Source organism: Orcinus orca, chromosome 1, assembly GCF_937001465.1.
Source record: "Orcinus orca chromosome 1, mOrcOrc1.1, whole genome shotgun sequence".
Taxonomy (NCBI): domain Eukaryota; kingdom Metazoa; phylum Chordata; class Mammalia; order Artiodactyla; family Delphinidae; genus Orcinus; species Orcinus orca.
Genome location: NC_064559.1, coordinates 60,404,819 through 60,422,810, shown reverse-complemented (window position 1 = coordinate 60,422,810; position 17,992 = coordinate 60,404,819). Strand labels below are relative to the sequence as shown.

Below are 17,992 nucleotides of genomic sequence, written 5' to 3'. Positions count from 1 at the left end.
ATCTATTTTAGTAAAAACTTATCTGCTGTAACGTCTAGAACCAGAAGACTCCATCCAATAAGTAAAAAAGATGTTCGGAGTGGGGACTTTTACTAATTGAACATGTAAATCTGCCCCCAGAGACTGACCCCTAAGCCTTATCTCAAAATTACACATACCCTCTCCTCCTGCCAGAAATTCCTCTGGGATGAAATATAAATCTTTCATCTGCTCTTTGTGCACTCTGCTAAAAGAAAAACTGGTAACAACAGACCTCACTCAGTTTGGTATGGACATTTCATGGCTGAAGAGGAGGCGACAGCTTCTCCATCGCCCTCTTTAAGCTCCCTGGAGCCACACTGACACTGATTCATTAGCACCGAGGAAGAACTGAACTCTCTTCAAAACGTCAGGAAGTCAGTGTCGCTTTAAAAATTCTCTTGGCATCAAAATTAGAGAGCAGTCTATCTGACAGTTCCTTTCTACTAATAACTTTCCATGCTATCTACTCACTATGACTGAGAACCAGATTAGAGATCCAGAGCTTCATAACACGTCATCATCCTTCAGGGTTATACAAAGGAGCAAAGAAGCAATGACACTGTTGATAAAAAATTCTTATCCTTGACTTTTATAGCCTACAAAGATCAGAAACTACTGCTACTTCCACGTAACATCCAATGGGAACATACCAGAAATAAGGATATTTTTTTCTCTTGATTTCTTGAAGTACCTAAAAATCAAGAGCTTGTCACCTAACAGGCCATCAAAATCAAAAGAACTTAAACATCTGGTGTTGTTAAGAGCTGCTACAACCTTTTTGGAAACTGACACTATCTATTAAAATTTTAAATATTCAATATATTCTCTGACTCAGAAGTCCAAAAATGAGTGCAATAGCCATCAATAGGGAAATCACTGAATGAATTATATTCAATGAAATATTAGGCAGCTGTCAAAAAACAAAATAAAACAAAACTATTAGGCAGTTATGTACTGACCTGGAGACAGGTCCCTGATAAGCTGCTATGTGAAAAAAAAATCAAGTTGTAGAATTGTGCATAATATATATATTTTTTAAATCCTGTGTGTGTGTGTAAACATACATTTGTGTGTCTTTGTGGGCTTAGAAAAAAGGATGAAAGAATTCCCACTAAGCCATTAAAACTGGTTACCTTAGACGCCCCAGAAGGAGCTGGGGGAGGGAAATCATTAACTTTTTCCTTATGTATCATTTGAATACAATCTATCTGCATTATCTGTATAATGTTTAAAATCTAATAAATTAAAACACCACCACCCTCGGCCTTTTAATCATTCTTACCTTGTGGGGAAAGGTCCACAGTTTTAGTAAAACTTGGTGCAGTGCATTTGAAGACCTTGGTTCTTTCTCCTCCCACAACCACCTCTGGTCCAAGTAGAGAGACCAACACTGCCAGGCTGTGAAGAGTAATTGCCACAATGGAATCGCTGGTATCACGCAGGCCCAGTAATACCTAGGAGTGAATTGGGTAATAAGTGTATGCAGCCATATTGCCTGTCTCTTTCTCCCCTGGTAAACAAGTAGTTGGGCTGCAATCAGTTTGTGCTTGCTCAAGTGAACTTCATTTCTTAGATACGCGTTCTAGGTCAGTAGCTCACAACCTATCTGGTCAAGGACCAATATTTTCTCCCAATCCATCACAGCCTGATACTTTTCCAAAAATAAAACAAAAATGAAATTAAGTAGATAAATACATTAGAAATATATTAGGAATAAGATGACTATGTTAAATTACTATAAAAGGTTTTAGATTTGTCCACGATGCCTGTTGACTCTTGCCTCCAAACCAAGGCCACAGAGTCCTCCCAAGAGCTAGCTCAGCTCTTTTAAGCCTACAGCACCGAGTATTCCCGGGTGGTCTTCCATCCAAGTACTAACCAGGCCTGACCCTGCTTAGCATCTGAGATCAGATGAGACAGATGCATTCAGGGTGGGAAGGCTGTAGACAATTCCCCAACCAAATTCTTGGTGAATCTGAATACTCCAACTGAAAGACAGAGTTGCTGAATGGATTAAAAAACCAAGACTCATCTATATGATGTCATAGGAGACTCACTTCAGGTGTAAGTACATACATAGACTGACGGTGAAGGAATGGAAAAGATGTTCCATGCAAATGAAAACCAAAAGAAGGGTGAGGTAAGTTATACTTGTATCAGACAAAACTGACTTTAAAACAAAGACTGTAATAAGAAACAAAGCAGGCATTACATAATGATAAAGGGGTCAAATCCAACATTTATAACATTTATAAATATTTATGCACTAAACATAGGAGCGCCTAAATATACAAAGCAAATATTAACAGACCCTAAAGGGAGAAACTGAGCAATACAGTAATAGTAGGGGACTTTAATATCCCATTTACATCAATGGATAGATCATCCAGACAGAAAGTCAGCAAGAAAACACTGGCCTTGAATGACACATTAGATTAGATGGACTTAACAGATATACAAAGAACATTTCATGCCAAAGCAACAGAACACACATTCTTCTCAAGTGCACACGGAACATTCTCCAGGACAGATCATATGTTAGGTGACAAAACAAGACTTGATAAATTTAAGAAGACTGAAATCATAACAAGCATCTTTTCTGACAGTAAAAAAACTAGAAATCAATTACAAGAAGAAAACTGGAAAATTCAAATATGTGGAGGTTTAACAGTATGCCACTGAACAACCAATGATTCAAAGGAGAAATCAAAAAATACCTTGCAACAAATGAAAATGGAAGTAAAACATACCAAAATCTATGGGACACAGCCAAAAGCAGTTCTAAGAAGGAAGTTCATAGTGATAAGTGCCTGCCTGAAGAAACAAGAAAAATCCCAAATAAACGACTAATTCTATACCTCAAGAAACTAGAAAAAGACGAACAAAGGAAGCTCACAGAAGGAAGAAAGTATCACAGCAGAAATAAATGAAATAGAGACTAAAAAGACAATAGAAAAAAAATTCAATGAAACTAAGAGCTAATTTATTCAAAAGGTAAAATTGACAAATCTTTAGCAAGATTCACCAAGAGAGGACTCAAATAAAATCAGAAATGAAAGAGGAGATGCTACAACTGATACCACACAAAGGACCACAAGAGATTACTATGAAAAATTACATGCCAACAAATTTGACAAACCAGAAGAAATGGATAAACTCCTAGAAACATACAACCTATCAAGACTGAATCATGAAGAAATAGAAAATCTGAACAGACAGGTCAAGTAAGGAGATTGACTCAGTAACCAAAAACCTACCAACAAACAAAAGTCCAGACACAGATGGCTTCACTGGTGAAGTCTACCAAACATTCAAAGAATTAATACCAATCCTTCTCAAATCCTTCCAAAAAATAGAAGAAGAGGGAACTCATTTTAAAAGGCCAGCATTACCCTGACACCAAAACCAGAGGACACCACAAGAAAAGAAAATTACAGGCCAATATCCCTGATGAATATAGATGCCAAAATACTCAACAGAATTAGAAAACAAATTCAACAATACATTAAAAGGATCACATACCACGATCAAGTGGGATTTATTCCAGTGATGCCAGGATGGTTGAACATATGCAAAAAATCAATGTAATATACCACATTAACAAAATGAAGGATAAAAATCATATGATCATCTCAATAAATGCAGAAAAAGCATCTGACAAAATTCAACATCCATTCATGATAACTCTCAACAAACTGGGTATAGAGGAAACATACTTCAACATAGTAAAGGCCATATATGACAAGTCCACAGCTAACATTATACTGAAAAGCTGAAAGCCTTCTCTCTGAGATTAGGAACAAGCCAAGGATGCCTGCTCTTGCCAACACGGTATTAGAAGTCCTAGCCACAGCAATTAGGCAAGAAAAAAAAAGATATTTAAATCAGAAAGTAAGAAGTAAAATGGTCACTTTTTGCAGATGACATAATACTATATGTAGAAAACCTTAAAGACTTCAACAAAAAACTTTTAGAACTAATAATGATTTCAGTAAAGTCACAGAATACACAATCAATATACAGAAATCTGTACCATTTCTATACACTAATAATGGACTGTCAGAAACAGAAAGAAAACAATCTCATTTATAATTGCATCAAAGAATAAAATACCTAGAAATAAATTTAACCAAGGAAGTGAAAGACCTGTACACTAAAAACTATAGGACACTGATGAAAGAAACTGAAGAAGACATAAATAAATGGAAAGATATTCTGTGCTCATGGACTGGAAGAATTAGTACTGTTAATAAACTGCCCATACTACCCTAGGCAATCTACAGATCCAATGCAAGCCCTATCAAAATTCCAATGGCATTTTTCACAGAAATAGAACAATCCTAAAATTTGTATGAAACCACAAAAGACTCTGAAGAGCCAAAGCAATCTTCAGAAAGAACAACAAAGCTGGAAGCATCACACGCCCTGATTTCAAACCATATTACAAAGCTATAGTAATCAAAACAGTATAGTACTGGCATAAAACAGTCACACAGGTCAATGGAACAAAATAGAGAGCCCAGAAATAAATGTATACATATATGGTCAACTAATTTATGACAAAAAGAGCCAAGAACATACAATGCAGAAAGGATAATCTATTCAATAAAGTGTTGGGAAAACTGGACAGTTACATGCAAAAGAATGAAACTGGACCACTATCTTATACCACATACAAAAATTAACTCAAAATGGGTTAATGACTTAAATGTAAGACCTGAAACCATAAAGCCCCTAGAAAAAAACATGGGCAGCAAGTTCTGTGACACCAGTCTTGGTGATGAGTTTTTGGACCTGACACCAAAAGCAAAGGTTACAAAAGCAAAAAACAAAGAAGTGGGACTACATCAAACTAAAAACCTGCATAGCAAAGGAAACCATCAACAAAGTAAAAAGGTAATCTACTGAATGGGAGAAAATATTTGCAAATTGATAAGAGGTTAATATCCAAAATATACCAAAAAACTCATACAACTCAAAAGCAAAAACAGTTTGATTAAAAAGTAGGTTGAAGATATGAATAGACATTTTTCCAAAGACGACAGAAAGATGGTCACCAGGTACGTGAAAAGATGCTCAACATCATTAAACAACAGGAAAATGCAAATCAAAACCACGGTGAGATATCACCACAAACCTGTCAGAATGGCTATTATCAAAAAGACAAGAAACAACAGGTGATGGCAAGGATGTGGCGAAAAAGGAACCTTTGTGTGCTGTTGGTGGGAATTTATATTGGTGTAGCCACTATGGAAAACAGTACAGAGGTTCCTCAAAAAATTAAAAATAGAACTACCATACCATCCAGTGATTCTACTTCTGGGTATTTCTTTGAAGAAAAAACTACTAACTCAAAAAGATATATGCACGCCCATGTTCACTGCAACATTATTTACAATAGCCATGAATGGAAATAATTTAAGTGTCTACTGATGGATAAAGAAAATGTAGTACACACAGTAAAACTATTCAGCCATAAAAAAAGAATAAAATTTGCCATTTGCAACAACATGGATCGACCTGGAGGGCATTATGCTATGCTAAGGGAAGTAAGTCACACAGAGAAAGACAAATACTCATGTGTGTGTGGTGGTGGGGCAGAGGACAAACAGAAAAACGAGCTCACAGATACAGAGAACAGATTAGTGGTTGCCAGAGGTGGAAGTGAAGAGGTAGGGAGGAAATGAAATGGGTGAAGAGGGTCAAAAGGTACATACTACCTGTTACAAAATAAAAAAGTCATAGAGATATAATGTACAGCATGGTGACTATAGTTAATAATACTGTATTGCATATTTCAAAGTTGCTAACAGAGTAATTCTTAAAAGTCATCACAAGAAAAAGATTTTGTAACTCTTTGTGGTGACACGTGGTAACTGGGCTTATTGTGGTGATCAGTTGCAATATATATACATATACACACATATCAAGTCATTCTCCTGTATACCTGAAACGAATATATCAATAATGTACCTCAATTTAAAAAAAAAGGTTTTAAATGTTAATTTTCCATATCTGTACTCACCTCATTGCAGAACCATAACAAACAGTACATGGACTGGCAATATTCTGCAGAGCTCACTTAGAAACACTCATCTAGGTCACTAAGAGCTATGTTACCAGTCCTTGGCCTCTTCTCAGTTTTATACACCCATAAGGATAGGACCTTGAAACCTTCTTTATATCTGATGCATATAACACCTGCCCCAAACTGAGCCAATTATGATCTCTTTCCCGGTAACAAAAACTGGAATTTAGAGAAACTGGTTATCTCTGAGGTTTGCTTAAAATGAGGAGAGTGAACTTAGAAGCTATGGGTCAACCATGTTTGTCCATGTGTACACCAAATAATTAAAGCTGGTCTTCAAAAGTCAAGAGAGAAAGGAACGCAATGAAGACCATATGGCTGAGTCCCAGCTGCACTTGATTTCCATGTAAGGCAGAATGACGTCCTTTGATTAAAGTCTCTCTTTTTTTTTTTTGCTTTAGCTTGTTTAAGTGGGTTTCAGTTACCTGCAGCCAGAAGAATCTTGACTGAGACATTCACATGGAGCTATGAGGAGAGATTTTGCTCTGAATTGGCAAACACGTATATAAGGAAGATGGCAGGCAAAGCATGTGCACCAGCCAGACACAAGGCTATCAGGAGTCCTGGGCTCTGGTCCTTGCTCTGCCAGGGGTTCTCAATATGACTCAGCCAATTAATCGCTTCATTATTCTGGTCTAGTTTCCTCATATATCCAAGATGAAGGTTTCCAACAAGACTCAATAAAATAACTAACAGGTCCAATGCTAACAAACCAGGCACTTTCTCGAAACAAAGCTGTACAAGTAAACTAAATCATGGTTAGAATTCTATCAACTGAATACGGTAATCATAAAATAAGAAACCACCAAAGCCAAAAACCCAAGAGTCATCCTCAAAACTCTCCCATCTAGTGAGAAACTGAGTCCTACCCCTTCTACCCTTAATCACTGCCGCCATGTTTTCCCCAGTCCTTGTCATCTCTTAGCAGGACTATTCTAATAACTTCCTAGTTGAACTCCCTTAGTCTATCTTCCACTGCTTCCAAAGTGAACACTGAAATCAGTCAAGTTATTCCCCTACAGGGGGAGTAGCTCCACTGAGAGTTTTCACTGCCTTTCATATGCTGAGTATCTACTTATTATTTGACCTCAGCTCAGTGCCAATTCTGAGACCTGTGATGGTATCTCTATTTCAGAGTTAGAGTGCTTCATTCCTCTTCTAAATTTTCAGACACAAACAACTACAAGTAGGGTGACAACTACTGCTGCAGATATAAACACAAAATGCTATGTTGTGGTAGCTAGGCTCTAAAGCCTGCCCCCAGTGAACCACACCCCCAGTATCCACACCCTTGTATAAAACCACCCCATGGTGAACCTGGCCTGACTTCTGTGACTCACTTCAACCAAGATAATGTGACAGAAGCAATGTTGTCAGTTTCCAATCTCTGCCTTAAGAAGGCTGCTTGGGCACTTCTAGTAGCCTTCGGCAGCCATGGAAGAAGTCCACACACCTTGCTAAGGAAATCATGTGGAGATGTCACGTGGGGGAATAGGGGCCCTGAAATGTCCTGAGGCTTTATGGAGAGGGAGCCCCAGCTGTCCTGATGCCCCAGGTAAGCCCACCTTTCAACCTTCCCCTCCAAGGTGCCAAGGGGCTATTCTGGATGTGTTATGGGGCCCCAGATGACTGCTGCCTCAGCTGACATCATGTGGAACAACAGAACCCCCAAGCTGAGCCCAATCAATCCAAAGAATCGTGAGAATTAATAAAATGATTGTCATTTTAAGGCACTAAGTTTTGGGGTGATTTGCTACACAGACAACAAACATCTATTATTTCCGATCTACTCTCTCCTTGAAAGCAGGAAGTGTGTTACATACCTCTAGGGCCCCAGTACCTAAGCACAAGAACTGGCATAAAACCAGGCCTTATAATTTGTAAATAAATTAATCTGATAGAAAAACAAGTTATTTGAAAAATACCATGTGACCGATAAAATCTTTTAAAACCTTGTACTGAGTTGAATAGCGTCTTCCAAAAATTCATGTCCACCTAGAATGTGACCTTGAAATGCGTCATACTGGGTTAAATCCAATGACTGGTGTCCTTATAAAAAGGCCGTGTGACAACAGAAGCAGAAATTGGAGTGACACGGCTACAAGCCAAGAAACGCTAAAGGGCTACCAGAAGCTGGGAAGAAGGCAAGGAAGAATTCTCCCCTAGAGCCTTCAGAGGAAGCCCTGCTGACATCCTCATTTTGGATTTCTGGCCTCCAGAACCATAAGAGAATAGATTTCTCTTGTTTTAAGCCACGCAGTTTGTGGTAATTTTGTTACCTCAGTTACAGAAAACCGATACAAACCTGGAGCCCTGGAGTGGGCAAATCTAACAGGCTCCCTGGTGGCTGACTGATAGGCTGAAAACCACTGACAGGAATCATCTCCTGTTCCTCTCGGTTATAATTTAATTATTTTATAGTAATTTAATTATGACACTTGCACTTTATGTTCACAAAGCATCCCACAAACGAATCTTGTTAGTTTTCCCCCAAAGAATTAGCAAACAGAATTACAGTTTTTCAGGTTATAAACAGGTGAAAACCAAATATATTAGTTTAACTGATTTGCCTGTGTGACTGGCCTGGAAATGCAACTTTAATTCCCGCCCTTTGGATCCCAGGAGGCGTTTAAAATGAAGTTCTGCCTCAGGCCTTCTCAGCTGTTCCCCAGACGCTCCAAAGACCCCCTCCCTCCCAGCTCCCCTGCCCCCAGCACCCGCAGCGGGCCCCGCCCCTACCTGGGGCAGGATGACTTTCTTCAGCTGCTCCTGGGTGAAGTGCCCCACGTAGGCCTCCAGGTGAGACAGCAGCACCGTCCGCACGTGCTCCTCGTGCACCTCAAACAGCCGCAGCAGCACGGGGATCACCCGCGCCTGGAACAGGGCTGGTGAGAGCAGGCGGGGGGCTCCTCCCCTCGCACCGTCTTCTCCCCAGGTCAGACAAAAGAACAACGCGTCACTTCGGTGAAAGGAGCACGAAGCCCAGCGCAGAAACTGAGCCCAGAACTTCACACACGTTCTAAATGCTCTTCTAAATTCCCAAACCAAAGGGAAGTGCTTCTTTTGACCCCAAATTACTCAAGGCTTAACTGTCTTAATCACACTCCACGTTGTAGAAGTGTTTCTGAAATACTCTATCATACTTAATGTACTATTTACAAAGAAACCTTATGTTCTAATAGAATCCTGAGTCGACAGCTCTTTATATACTTACATCTAATCAATGAGGAATTTCATATACTAGATTCAACGGATATGATTGTTGCAATTTCATCCGCAAAGCCAGGAAGTGTGTTAAATGCTACAACAAGAGTTGGCGCTGACGGTCCTCTCCTTCCTAGTAGTTATGGTAGGTTATTCAACAGAGACATGCATCAGAATCATTTGGGGACCTTTCAAAATACATATTTACCCATCCTTGCTCTGTCCCAGAACCAGTGGATCAGGCACAGGCAAATTTTTAAAAAGCTCCCCAGGTGATTCAGATTACCATGAAATAATCTTGCACTGCTCAAATATGGACTAATAACTCCCAAACTCCATAATTACCAATAATACTTGGAAAAAAATTCACCTTTTTTGGGGCCAAGGAGGTAGGGAAGAAAACTCTTAACAGCTACTGGCTCTGCAAACACCAACTGATTAAGCAGAAGAGGCACCAGCCGTGAAGCTATTAATTCCTCTGACAGGCAGCTGACTCTGTCCAGGAGGAACCTGAGGGCAAAGAAGGAAAGCCTGGGAAACTGGCTGTGACACTGTATCAACTCACTTGTACAGTTTAGACGCATGCAGCTTTATTCCACTTCCATCAAAGTGATGAATCTGAAATGTAGCTAGAGAAACTGTAGCTAGGTCAGTCCCCAGGTATTTAAGAAAAACACAGAAGGTGTGAGGCAAGGCCAAACAGTCAGTACATACACAACCTCCAATCCAAGCTAGGAAAATTTTTTCAAAAAATGGCCCCTCATTAATAGCAAGAGTGTCTTCTCTCCCCGCTAATAAGCCAGAGGCTTTCTGGTCAATAAAAGGTACTTTCTCAAGTTTAAAAGACGTAGGATATTACATTATCTAAAGTTTCCACGGTAAACAAAATACTAACTTTTGTTACTCAACTTATTAAAACAAGCTATGTACAAGCACTTAGTTAGGAAATACACAGATATCAGGTGTTGGCAGTAGTAAAACGCCACTATACAATCACCCTGAGCAGGTAATCCTGCCTCCTCCTTAATTGGGAAACAGGCCCCACCATGCTTTATCTCCTGCAAGCTCCTCGGCCACTATCGGCAAACAAGTCCACACCCAAACTCACTCCCAGCTCCTTTTCAGGTTCCATGGATGCGAGGGCTTCCTCTTATTGAAGGTCACCCCCACTGAGCCATTGCCCCAACTCCCCCTTCTCCCCCAGGGCCATGCACCGACAGCCCCCCAACACAACTGCATCTTCAACTCCTCCCTCACTCCCCCACCAGCTCCGTCCCATCAGCCTACAAACATGCTCCCGTCTCTTCCAGCCTTAAAAACATCCTAAAAAGAAAAAAAAAAAAATCCTTCCTTGACTCCATTAGCAATTCTTTAGCAATTCTATGTTCCTCTTCTCCGAGCTTTTCAGGAGATTTTACCCAAAGTCCACTTTCTCACCTTCCACCCATTTCTCAATTCACTGCAGTTTGATTCGCTCTGCTGAAACAGCTCTAAGACAAGGTCATCAGTGCTCTCCTGACTGCTAAGTGAACAGGTATCTGTTGACTGCTCCTATCTTTCTGAAATTTTCTACTCCTTTGGAATACCAGCCTCCTGGCTGTCTCTCAATCTCCTCCAACCACTGCTTCTGTCTCATTCATCAGCCATTCCCTCCCCACTGGCCCCCTTACAAGGTTGTGTGCCCCAGGGTTACATTTGGGCCACTGTACTTTTCATGCTACCCACTTTCTATGGGGCAATGTCACCAACTACAGGCTGATGAAGCCTCACATTCGCCTCTAGCTCATCAGCTTAAGACCTCTCTCCTGAGCTTCTGACCCATCTGCCCAAATGCCCACGTACATCTCTACCTGAAGTCACACAGACACTTCAAACCAACACACTGAATGCCAAATTCTTCATTTTCTCTGCATGTAGGTTCTCTCCTCCAGTATTCTCTAATTCTTTTGGTGATAATCACTAAGGCTTGTCAGTCTATTTTAATATTTCTTATCTGTGTCTTCTTCACTGTACCATCACTGCCCTTACATGAGGCTTCACATTTACTACCTGGCCTACTGCAGTCTACCAACCGATCCAAGTCTTATGTGAAATAAACCTGTGCCCTCCATAGAAAACAGAGCGATCCACCCAAGGGGAAACAGCCATCTCACAGCCCGTTTTCACTCCTTTGATGGTTTCAAGGCCTGAAGTCCACTGCTTACCAATAGTGTCAATACTCCTAAGTGCCACGTCCAAGGGTGCCCACCCCTCACCCTCCAGCAGGACCCAAGCGCTCATCATTCCTCGCACAAGACATACTGTGTCTTGCCTCTGTGCACCGGTTCATGTTGCTCCTCTGCCTAGAATACCTCTTCTCTAACCTCCTTCTCCCCCGTCCTCTGTTGTTTTCAGGACGACCCCCTCAAGCTCCATCACTGTTTAAGGGTTATCAGTCTGTATCTGTTTCCCTCACCAGAACTGTCCATGCCAGGGCCTAGAAAAGAGCCTGACGTATAGGAAATGTCACTAAACTTTAAGAAAACAAATGTCTGACTCATCCTCTCTAGGACACCTGAAGTGATTACATGGACTTAACCCAAGTTACTGAATTTTAAGGCCTGAATTTTCTAAACTTACTTGAAAAATTCAGCTTTTTCCTCTTCACTCTTCAATGTTAAACTTTTCAAGAAATTCACAACTTCTAGAAAATCATTCCTAAATGCCAAAAAAAAAAAGAGATGCAGGACAACAGATTAAAGATGGCGTTGTCAAATATTGAAGCAATAACCGCAGACCACACCACAATAATATTCAACAAAGAAACATTCCCCTGTGCCACTTGGAAGATTCTATTATAACTAAGTAGCTTATAAGACAAATACTATGGAACAAGTCCACAAGGAATTTAATATTTTAAGAATATCAAAGAGATCTGTCAAGAGGATACACGCTTAACCACACACACATGTGCATACACAAACGCTAACAAACACTGTGGTTTTAATCATCATCATAATCATCCAAATGTTTTGTTGTAATAGGATGTGGTTACATGAACTATCCTGGGAGAAATGGTATTACCATTACAAAATAGTTGCTAATTCTCAAGTCTCCTTTGGTGAAAACTATTAAAGAGGGCTGGGGAAAGAGGAATTTCTGGTATAAGTCATAGCAATCTTCTCGGTTCTCCCGTTGTAGTTGTCTGGTCACTTTTGCAGCCAGGCAGGGAAGAGGGTGAGAGGAGTGGTCAGTTTCCTGCAGGGTCTCCAGAGAGCCCCGCGGCCACTCAGCTCCAAGCCAACGTCGCCCCTGGAAAGGAGGCTTCAGCAGCAGCCTGCAGCCCCCTGCCAGGACAGCTGACCTCCTGGGTCTCCACTCCTCACATTGACACCTGTTTCCCTCTGGCTCAGCGGCAGAGAAAAAGCACAAAGCCTTAACCGAAGTGCAATGAGGTTGGCTTGGCTGCCTCAGCGGGAAATGCTGGCCCTCCTCCTCCTGCTGCCGCCTCTGGCCGGGCTTTCCCCTCTCGTGTAACAATCAGATTTGGGGGACAGGGCGCCGGTGTGTGGTTTTGGCTTCCCTCTCCCATCTCTGTTTAACACATAATTCTTACTAAAGAACTCTTATCACACACAGTAGTGAGAGCATCTATTTACTATAAAGGATTCTGCTTTGTAGAGATTCTATACCAAGATAAAGTATCACTATGAATCACCCAAAAAGACATGGAAATACCTTGGTTAAAAGACTTATACTGGGAAAGGTCTGAACAGTTTCCCTGGAGCATAAGTGACAAAACCCTTGTAACTACAAGGAAAATACCCCCTCTGCCTTGTTTAATAATATACACCCCCATCCTCAGAGGTAACTGTCCCCCTCCAGGGATAATATTAGCTTTCCCTTCACTCTGGTTTCTCTCAGGCTTTCTGACTGCAAACACATAGGATTTTTAGTTTCACAACTGACATAAAACTGATTTTGCTAATAAAAGTCATGAATGTGGAGTTAACCTGTGCAGAAGTTCTGCAGTCATGGAAATTAAAAAATAAAGGACACATAATTAAAACTAACCTGGAAGAGAGGTTCAAAAACATCTGAATCCAGCGACAGTATTAACAGCTACACTGTGCCCTCCCACTAAATTGACTTCTTTGCTCTTCCATCACGTATCACTAAACAAAGAAAACAATCTTCTGCCTGAAGAAAAATAAGCTCATTTCCACACCCCCACCCAACTAAAATTCAATAACAGACTCGTATCACAATGGCAGCAAAAAGGAAAGGCCATGTTTATTAAGTTCCTCAATTAACTTCCAACTGTAAATCACTGGACATAGCCTAGCTTCTTCACATTCAGAAGCCCTAAGTAATCCAGCTATAATTTCTAGACCCAGGCCTCCATGACAATTAAAGAGTTCGAAAACTTCCTATCTGTGATAGGAAGCTGAAAGGCAACCCAATTTCTCCCTCTATTTTCCCATGTGGACATGATTCACTCTCTTCTAATAATGAAGGACAACAACAGCAGCAAAAGGACCGCAGCATTTGGTCCTCCAACACCCACCACTGGAGCATAACCCACAAGAGAGCAGGCGGGCATCAGTGGGGAGCAGCCAGCGTGTCACACCAGGCGCCCTCACCTGAAGAAGTCATGGGACAGGAGGGTGCAGAGCGCTGGCCGACAGTTTGGAATGGGATTCAGCAAAGTTGAGTGCAAGGTCTGTTGAAAGCTGGAGAGAACATCCGCTGAAACTGAAATCCAGAGCGACAGTTAGTTTCCAATGCCGTCTCCCTCTTTTCAGGACCTCTATAGCTGGAGACTGACGAGAGCAAAAACCAACCTGTAAAAGCCCAAACAAACAAAGCCCTGGCTGTTGCTGAACAGCTTCCTGCTTTCCTGAAGCCAAGCTCCTTGACAGGTGTAGAAAATTGTCCTGACAACACATCCAAGCCCCTGCTCACGTACCTCCCCCCCTTGGAAGCCCTCTCATTTCCTGACTGTCAGTTTAACTCAGCTCAGGCCCAGAGGAGGAGGTTTAATAAGCGGCAGGTTTGAGGGCCTTTTCAACCAGGTCTCCTCACCCACAGAACACAGGAAGTTATCTGAATGACTATATTTTCAATTCTCTCAGGGGTGGTACATAATTGCCACCATTCTAGACACAGTGAAGAACAGTGAGTTCATCATCCACCAAGAATGCCTCAGGGTTTAATTCTCAAGTGTTTAGGCTGGGACAACTCAGAGCTGACAGCTGAATGGTGCTTGTGACTGCAGAGCACTGCGTGAACCGGGAAGAAGAAACTGCGTTAGAGCTGCAGCAATGTGAGATATAGGCCAGTAAGGGGCCTAAAGAGACATGGACCCCAGTACACTTAAAGGGTGGACAACTGAAGGCCTGGAGTGGCTGGAGGAGAGTGTAGCAGGCTGCCAGAGAACTCAGAAGAGACCTATGTGTTCAGTGGCCTGGGCTTTGAGGGCCAACAAAAGAAAAAAGTAATGAGTAAATGAAATCACAAAGAAAAAAATCAAAAGAACTTTGAAAAAAAGATAAACATTAATCTTGATTTAGAAATTAAGAAAAAACTTTGAATCTTACTCTATTCTTCAGATCATTACATATACATCAATAACAGCATTCACTTACTTTTTGGCTGCCTTGATAAAGAATCGTCTTTAGACCATAAATACCAATACCAATTAATAAGATAATAACATGATATTCATAGCCATAGTTCAAAGTGCTTCCTACTTAAAACTTTTTTTTTTTTTTTCCCTGCGGTACGCAGGCCTCTCACTGTTGTGGCCTCTCCCATTGCGGAGCACAGGCTCCGGACACACAGGCTCAGCGGCCATGGCTCACGGGCCTAGCCACTCCGTGGCACGTGGGATCTTCCCGGACCGGGGCACAAACCCGTGTCCCCCGCATCGGCAGACGGACCGTCAACCACTGCGCCACCAGGGAAGCCCTAAAATTCTTTTAACTATGCAAAGTAAAGAAACCCGAAGCTTCTTCCCTCCCTGCTATTAGGATCTGCCCTAAACAACTTTCTTGGTAAGCAACAGCTCCTTACTATGATCAAAGACTGCAGTTCTCTGAATACACACAGAACAAGCCATGGATGATTTTCCTACTTATTCTGTGGATGCAGCAGCATAACTCCAACTCACCCTGTTCACTTAAGATTGTGAGCAAACTTTCCACCAATGTCCCAAAAGAATAGGCATCCCGAGCATGTCCATGTGACTCTGGCAGAGTTGTGAATTCTGGAAGCTAAAAGCAGTAAAGACCATTAAAACCAGAGGATCTGCTTTACAAACCATTTCTACTTTTCTCTGAAGCACTTTCTCCCATTTTTGCATTCATTATACTCAAAGCTAACTACATATTACCACACACTAATTTATAGGCTCTTAAAACTATTAGTGAATAGAATTTATCAATGATACTAATAATATCAAACAAGGGCAAAAAGAAAAAAGGTCAGAATATATGTCTGTGGCTTTCAAAAATATTTTTGACTGCAAACCAGAGAAAAAAAATTATCATAATTATCATTATCAACATATTCACATACATGTATAAATACATATCAGAAACAAAAGTTTCAAAAGACAGTACTTAGCTTTACTACCCAAGATGTCCAATGATATTTTCTATTTTATTCCTTTCTTTTTCTCCCTTAAAATGCTGGTCACGACCCCTAAATTGATTCAAAACCCACAAATCATCAGTTTGAAAAACACTACTATATATACATAGTACTGATTTGAATAAACCTGAGTTATTTCAAGTCTTAGGTTTATACTTAAGTTTATAGTTGGGTTTGTATTTCCTGTAAAGCACACTAAATATGTCTTTAGGGGTCAATGTCTATAGTGGTTAAGAACAAATTTAGAGAAAGCAGCTGCTTTTGAATTTACTGGTAAATATACTCTTTCTTTACCACCACCATAATATTAATAATTGCCCTTCCTTACATCTTGGAATCCCAACTAATGGCCAGATAGGCAGATGACTGGTTGGGTGAAGCACAGAAAAGGGCCAGGGTCTTGCTTCCTCAGCTCTCATGGCTTCCAATAATGTACAAAGACTTACCATGAAATAGCTATGAAGCACCAACCCTGCTCACACTGAGGTACCTCTTATCTTTAAGCACTATCACGGGTGTCTATATGACCAAAAAATGTAAGCTGAGTGTCAAGAAAAAGGCTTTCTGCTGTGATGATACAGTAAGTCTTAGAAGCCTTCAAGGCCAGAGGAATTATGAGGCGTCTATAACTTAGCAAAGAAAGAGGTGGGCAGAGGAAAGGTTTTTTTAAAGTTTCATACTCAGTTACACAAAGAAGCCTTCATTACATCTGAAGCGTATCCTCTTACCATCTCTTCAGGAGGGATAGATGCTGGGTCTCTTACTGACTGAATACTCCTCAGAAACTAGACAGAGAAATAAATTAAGGAAAGTAATTCAAGCATATGTTTGGTGAACTGATCTCTTACATTAAGTTACAAAAGCAAAGAGCAATGGAAACAGCAGCAATGAAACCTTCAAACCAATGCCACACATTAAATGCATAAATTTAAAATCTTGATAACTAAAAAATGCAGATATGGTACCTGGCATGGCGCAAGGCTTAGTGGAAAATAAATTACGAGTTCCCTTTCCTTTCCCCTTCAGCTGGTTTAACAGAAACCCTCTGGTGTTCAGAGGCATCTCTGTAACTGATTTCCTTATAAGGAAATTAGAAATACTTCTTTTTCATCCTGCATAGATATTAACAAATAAAAGGCTTCTCCAGTAGAGAACAAATCTATCATTAATCTGCTCACTGAGTCAAGTCAATCATAAGGTTTGCTGTCACATGAGATATATGAGGATCTTATAAACTACAGAGACAAAGCCAACATCCACAGAACAAGTACATTCATTCACTGATTCAAAGACTATTTTTCAAGAGCTTATGTGTCCCAAGCACCATTTAGGGCACCAGGAATACAAAATGAATGCAATAAATCCCCGTCCCCAGCCAGGTGCTCACAACCTAGAACTAAACTAAGAACTTAGATAACGTGTGCTGGCTGAGTGCCACGGAAGCCTAGGAGGGAACTACTCTTGTTGGGTAGGGAACGCCTGGGGGAGGGCTTCACAAAGAGGAGACTTAGCCAGATCTAGACTTCAGCTAGGCGTCAGCCGGATCTTACATCCTGCAGAGAACCCAGGGGAAGAAAGGCATCCCAGCAACAGAATGGCACACAAAGAAAGAAGAGGGTGAAAGAGGACCACCCATGAGAACACAGCTGAGATGCGTGCAACAGGATGCAACCGGAGTGTAGCTCAATAACTGAGAGGTATACGGAGCTAAAGGTAGGCTGGGAAGGAGACTGTGAAGGGCCTTGTATGCCACGGTAAAGAATCTGGGATGAACCCCACAGGAAGAATTACATCCTGGTATACTAACTAGATGTAAGCTGACTTCTAAGAAAGCGATCAACAGGGGCAGAAATAAAAAAGGAATGTCTTCGTGGTGGAAGGAGCATTTGAATTGAGCCAGAGCCCCTGAAGGTGCACATGCAACAAGGCCCCCATGTGGAAGCTGCACACAAGGGAACACGGGAAATTAGGCCGAGCCAGGAAGTCGGGGAGCCACCTCATCAGTAAGTCAGGGAGCCACCCTGTCAATAGGGAAATTATGACGGG

At 41.1% G+C, this 17,992-nt stretch overlaps 1 protein-coding gene and 1 pseudogene across 3 annotated transcripts in view; both read right to left on the bottom strand.

The window, feature by feature from the left end:
* SCYL3 (SCY1 like pseudokinase 3) overlaps positions 1 to 17,992 on the bottom strand; it is a 39,472-nt gene that overhangs the window by 3,955 nt on the left and 17,525 nt on the right. For all 3 annotated transcript variants that reach the window (XM_033428058.2, XM_004269742.4, XM_049715640.1), the window contains exons 5-11: positions 16,675 to 16,731; positions 15,465 to 15,567; positions 13,936 to 14,047; positions 11,933 to 12,010; positions 9,684 to 9,823; positions 8,849 to 9,033; positions 1,304 to 1,475 (exon numbers count right to left, since the gene is read on the bottom strand). In XM_033428058.2, the coding sequence (XP_033283949.1) occupies positions 1,304 to 1,475; positions 8,849 to 9,033; positions 9,684 to 9,823; positions 11,933 to 12,010; positions 13,936 to 14,047; positions 15,465 to 15,567; positions 16,675 to 16,731 (847 nt within the window). The remainder of the gene's footprint in view (positions 1 to 1,303; positions 1,476 to 8,848; positions 9,034 to 9,683; positions 9,824 to 11,932; positions 12,011 to 13,935; positions 14,048 to 15,464; positions 15,568 to 16,674; positions 16,732 to 17,992) is intronic.
* LOC117201309 (uncharacterized) lies at positions 1,852 to 1,969 on the bottom strand (annotated as a pseudogene).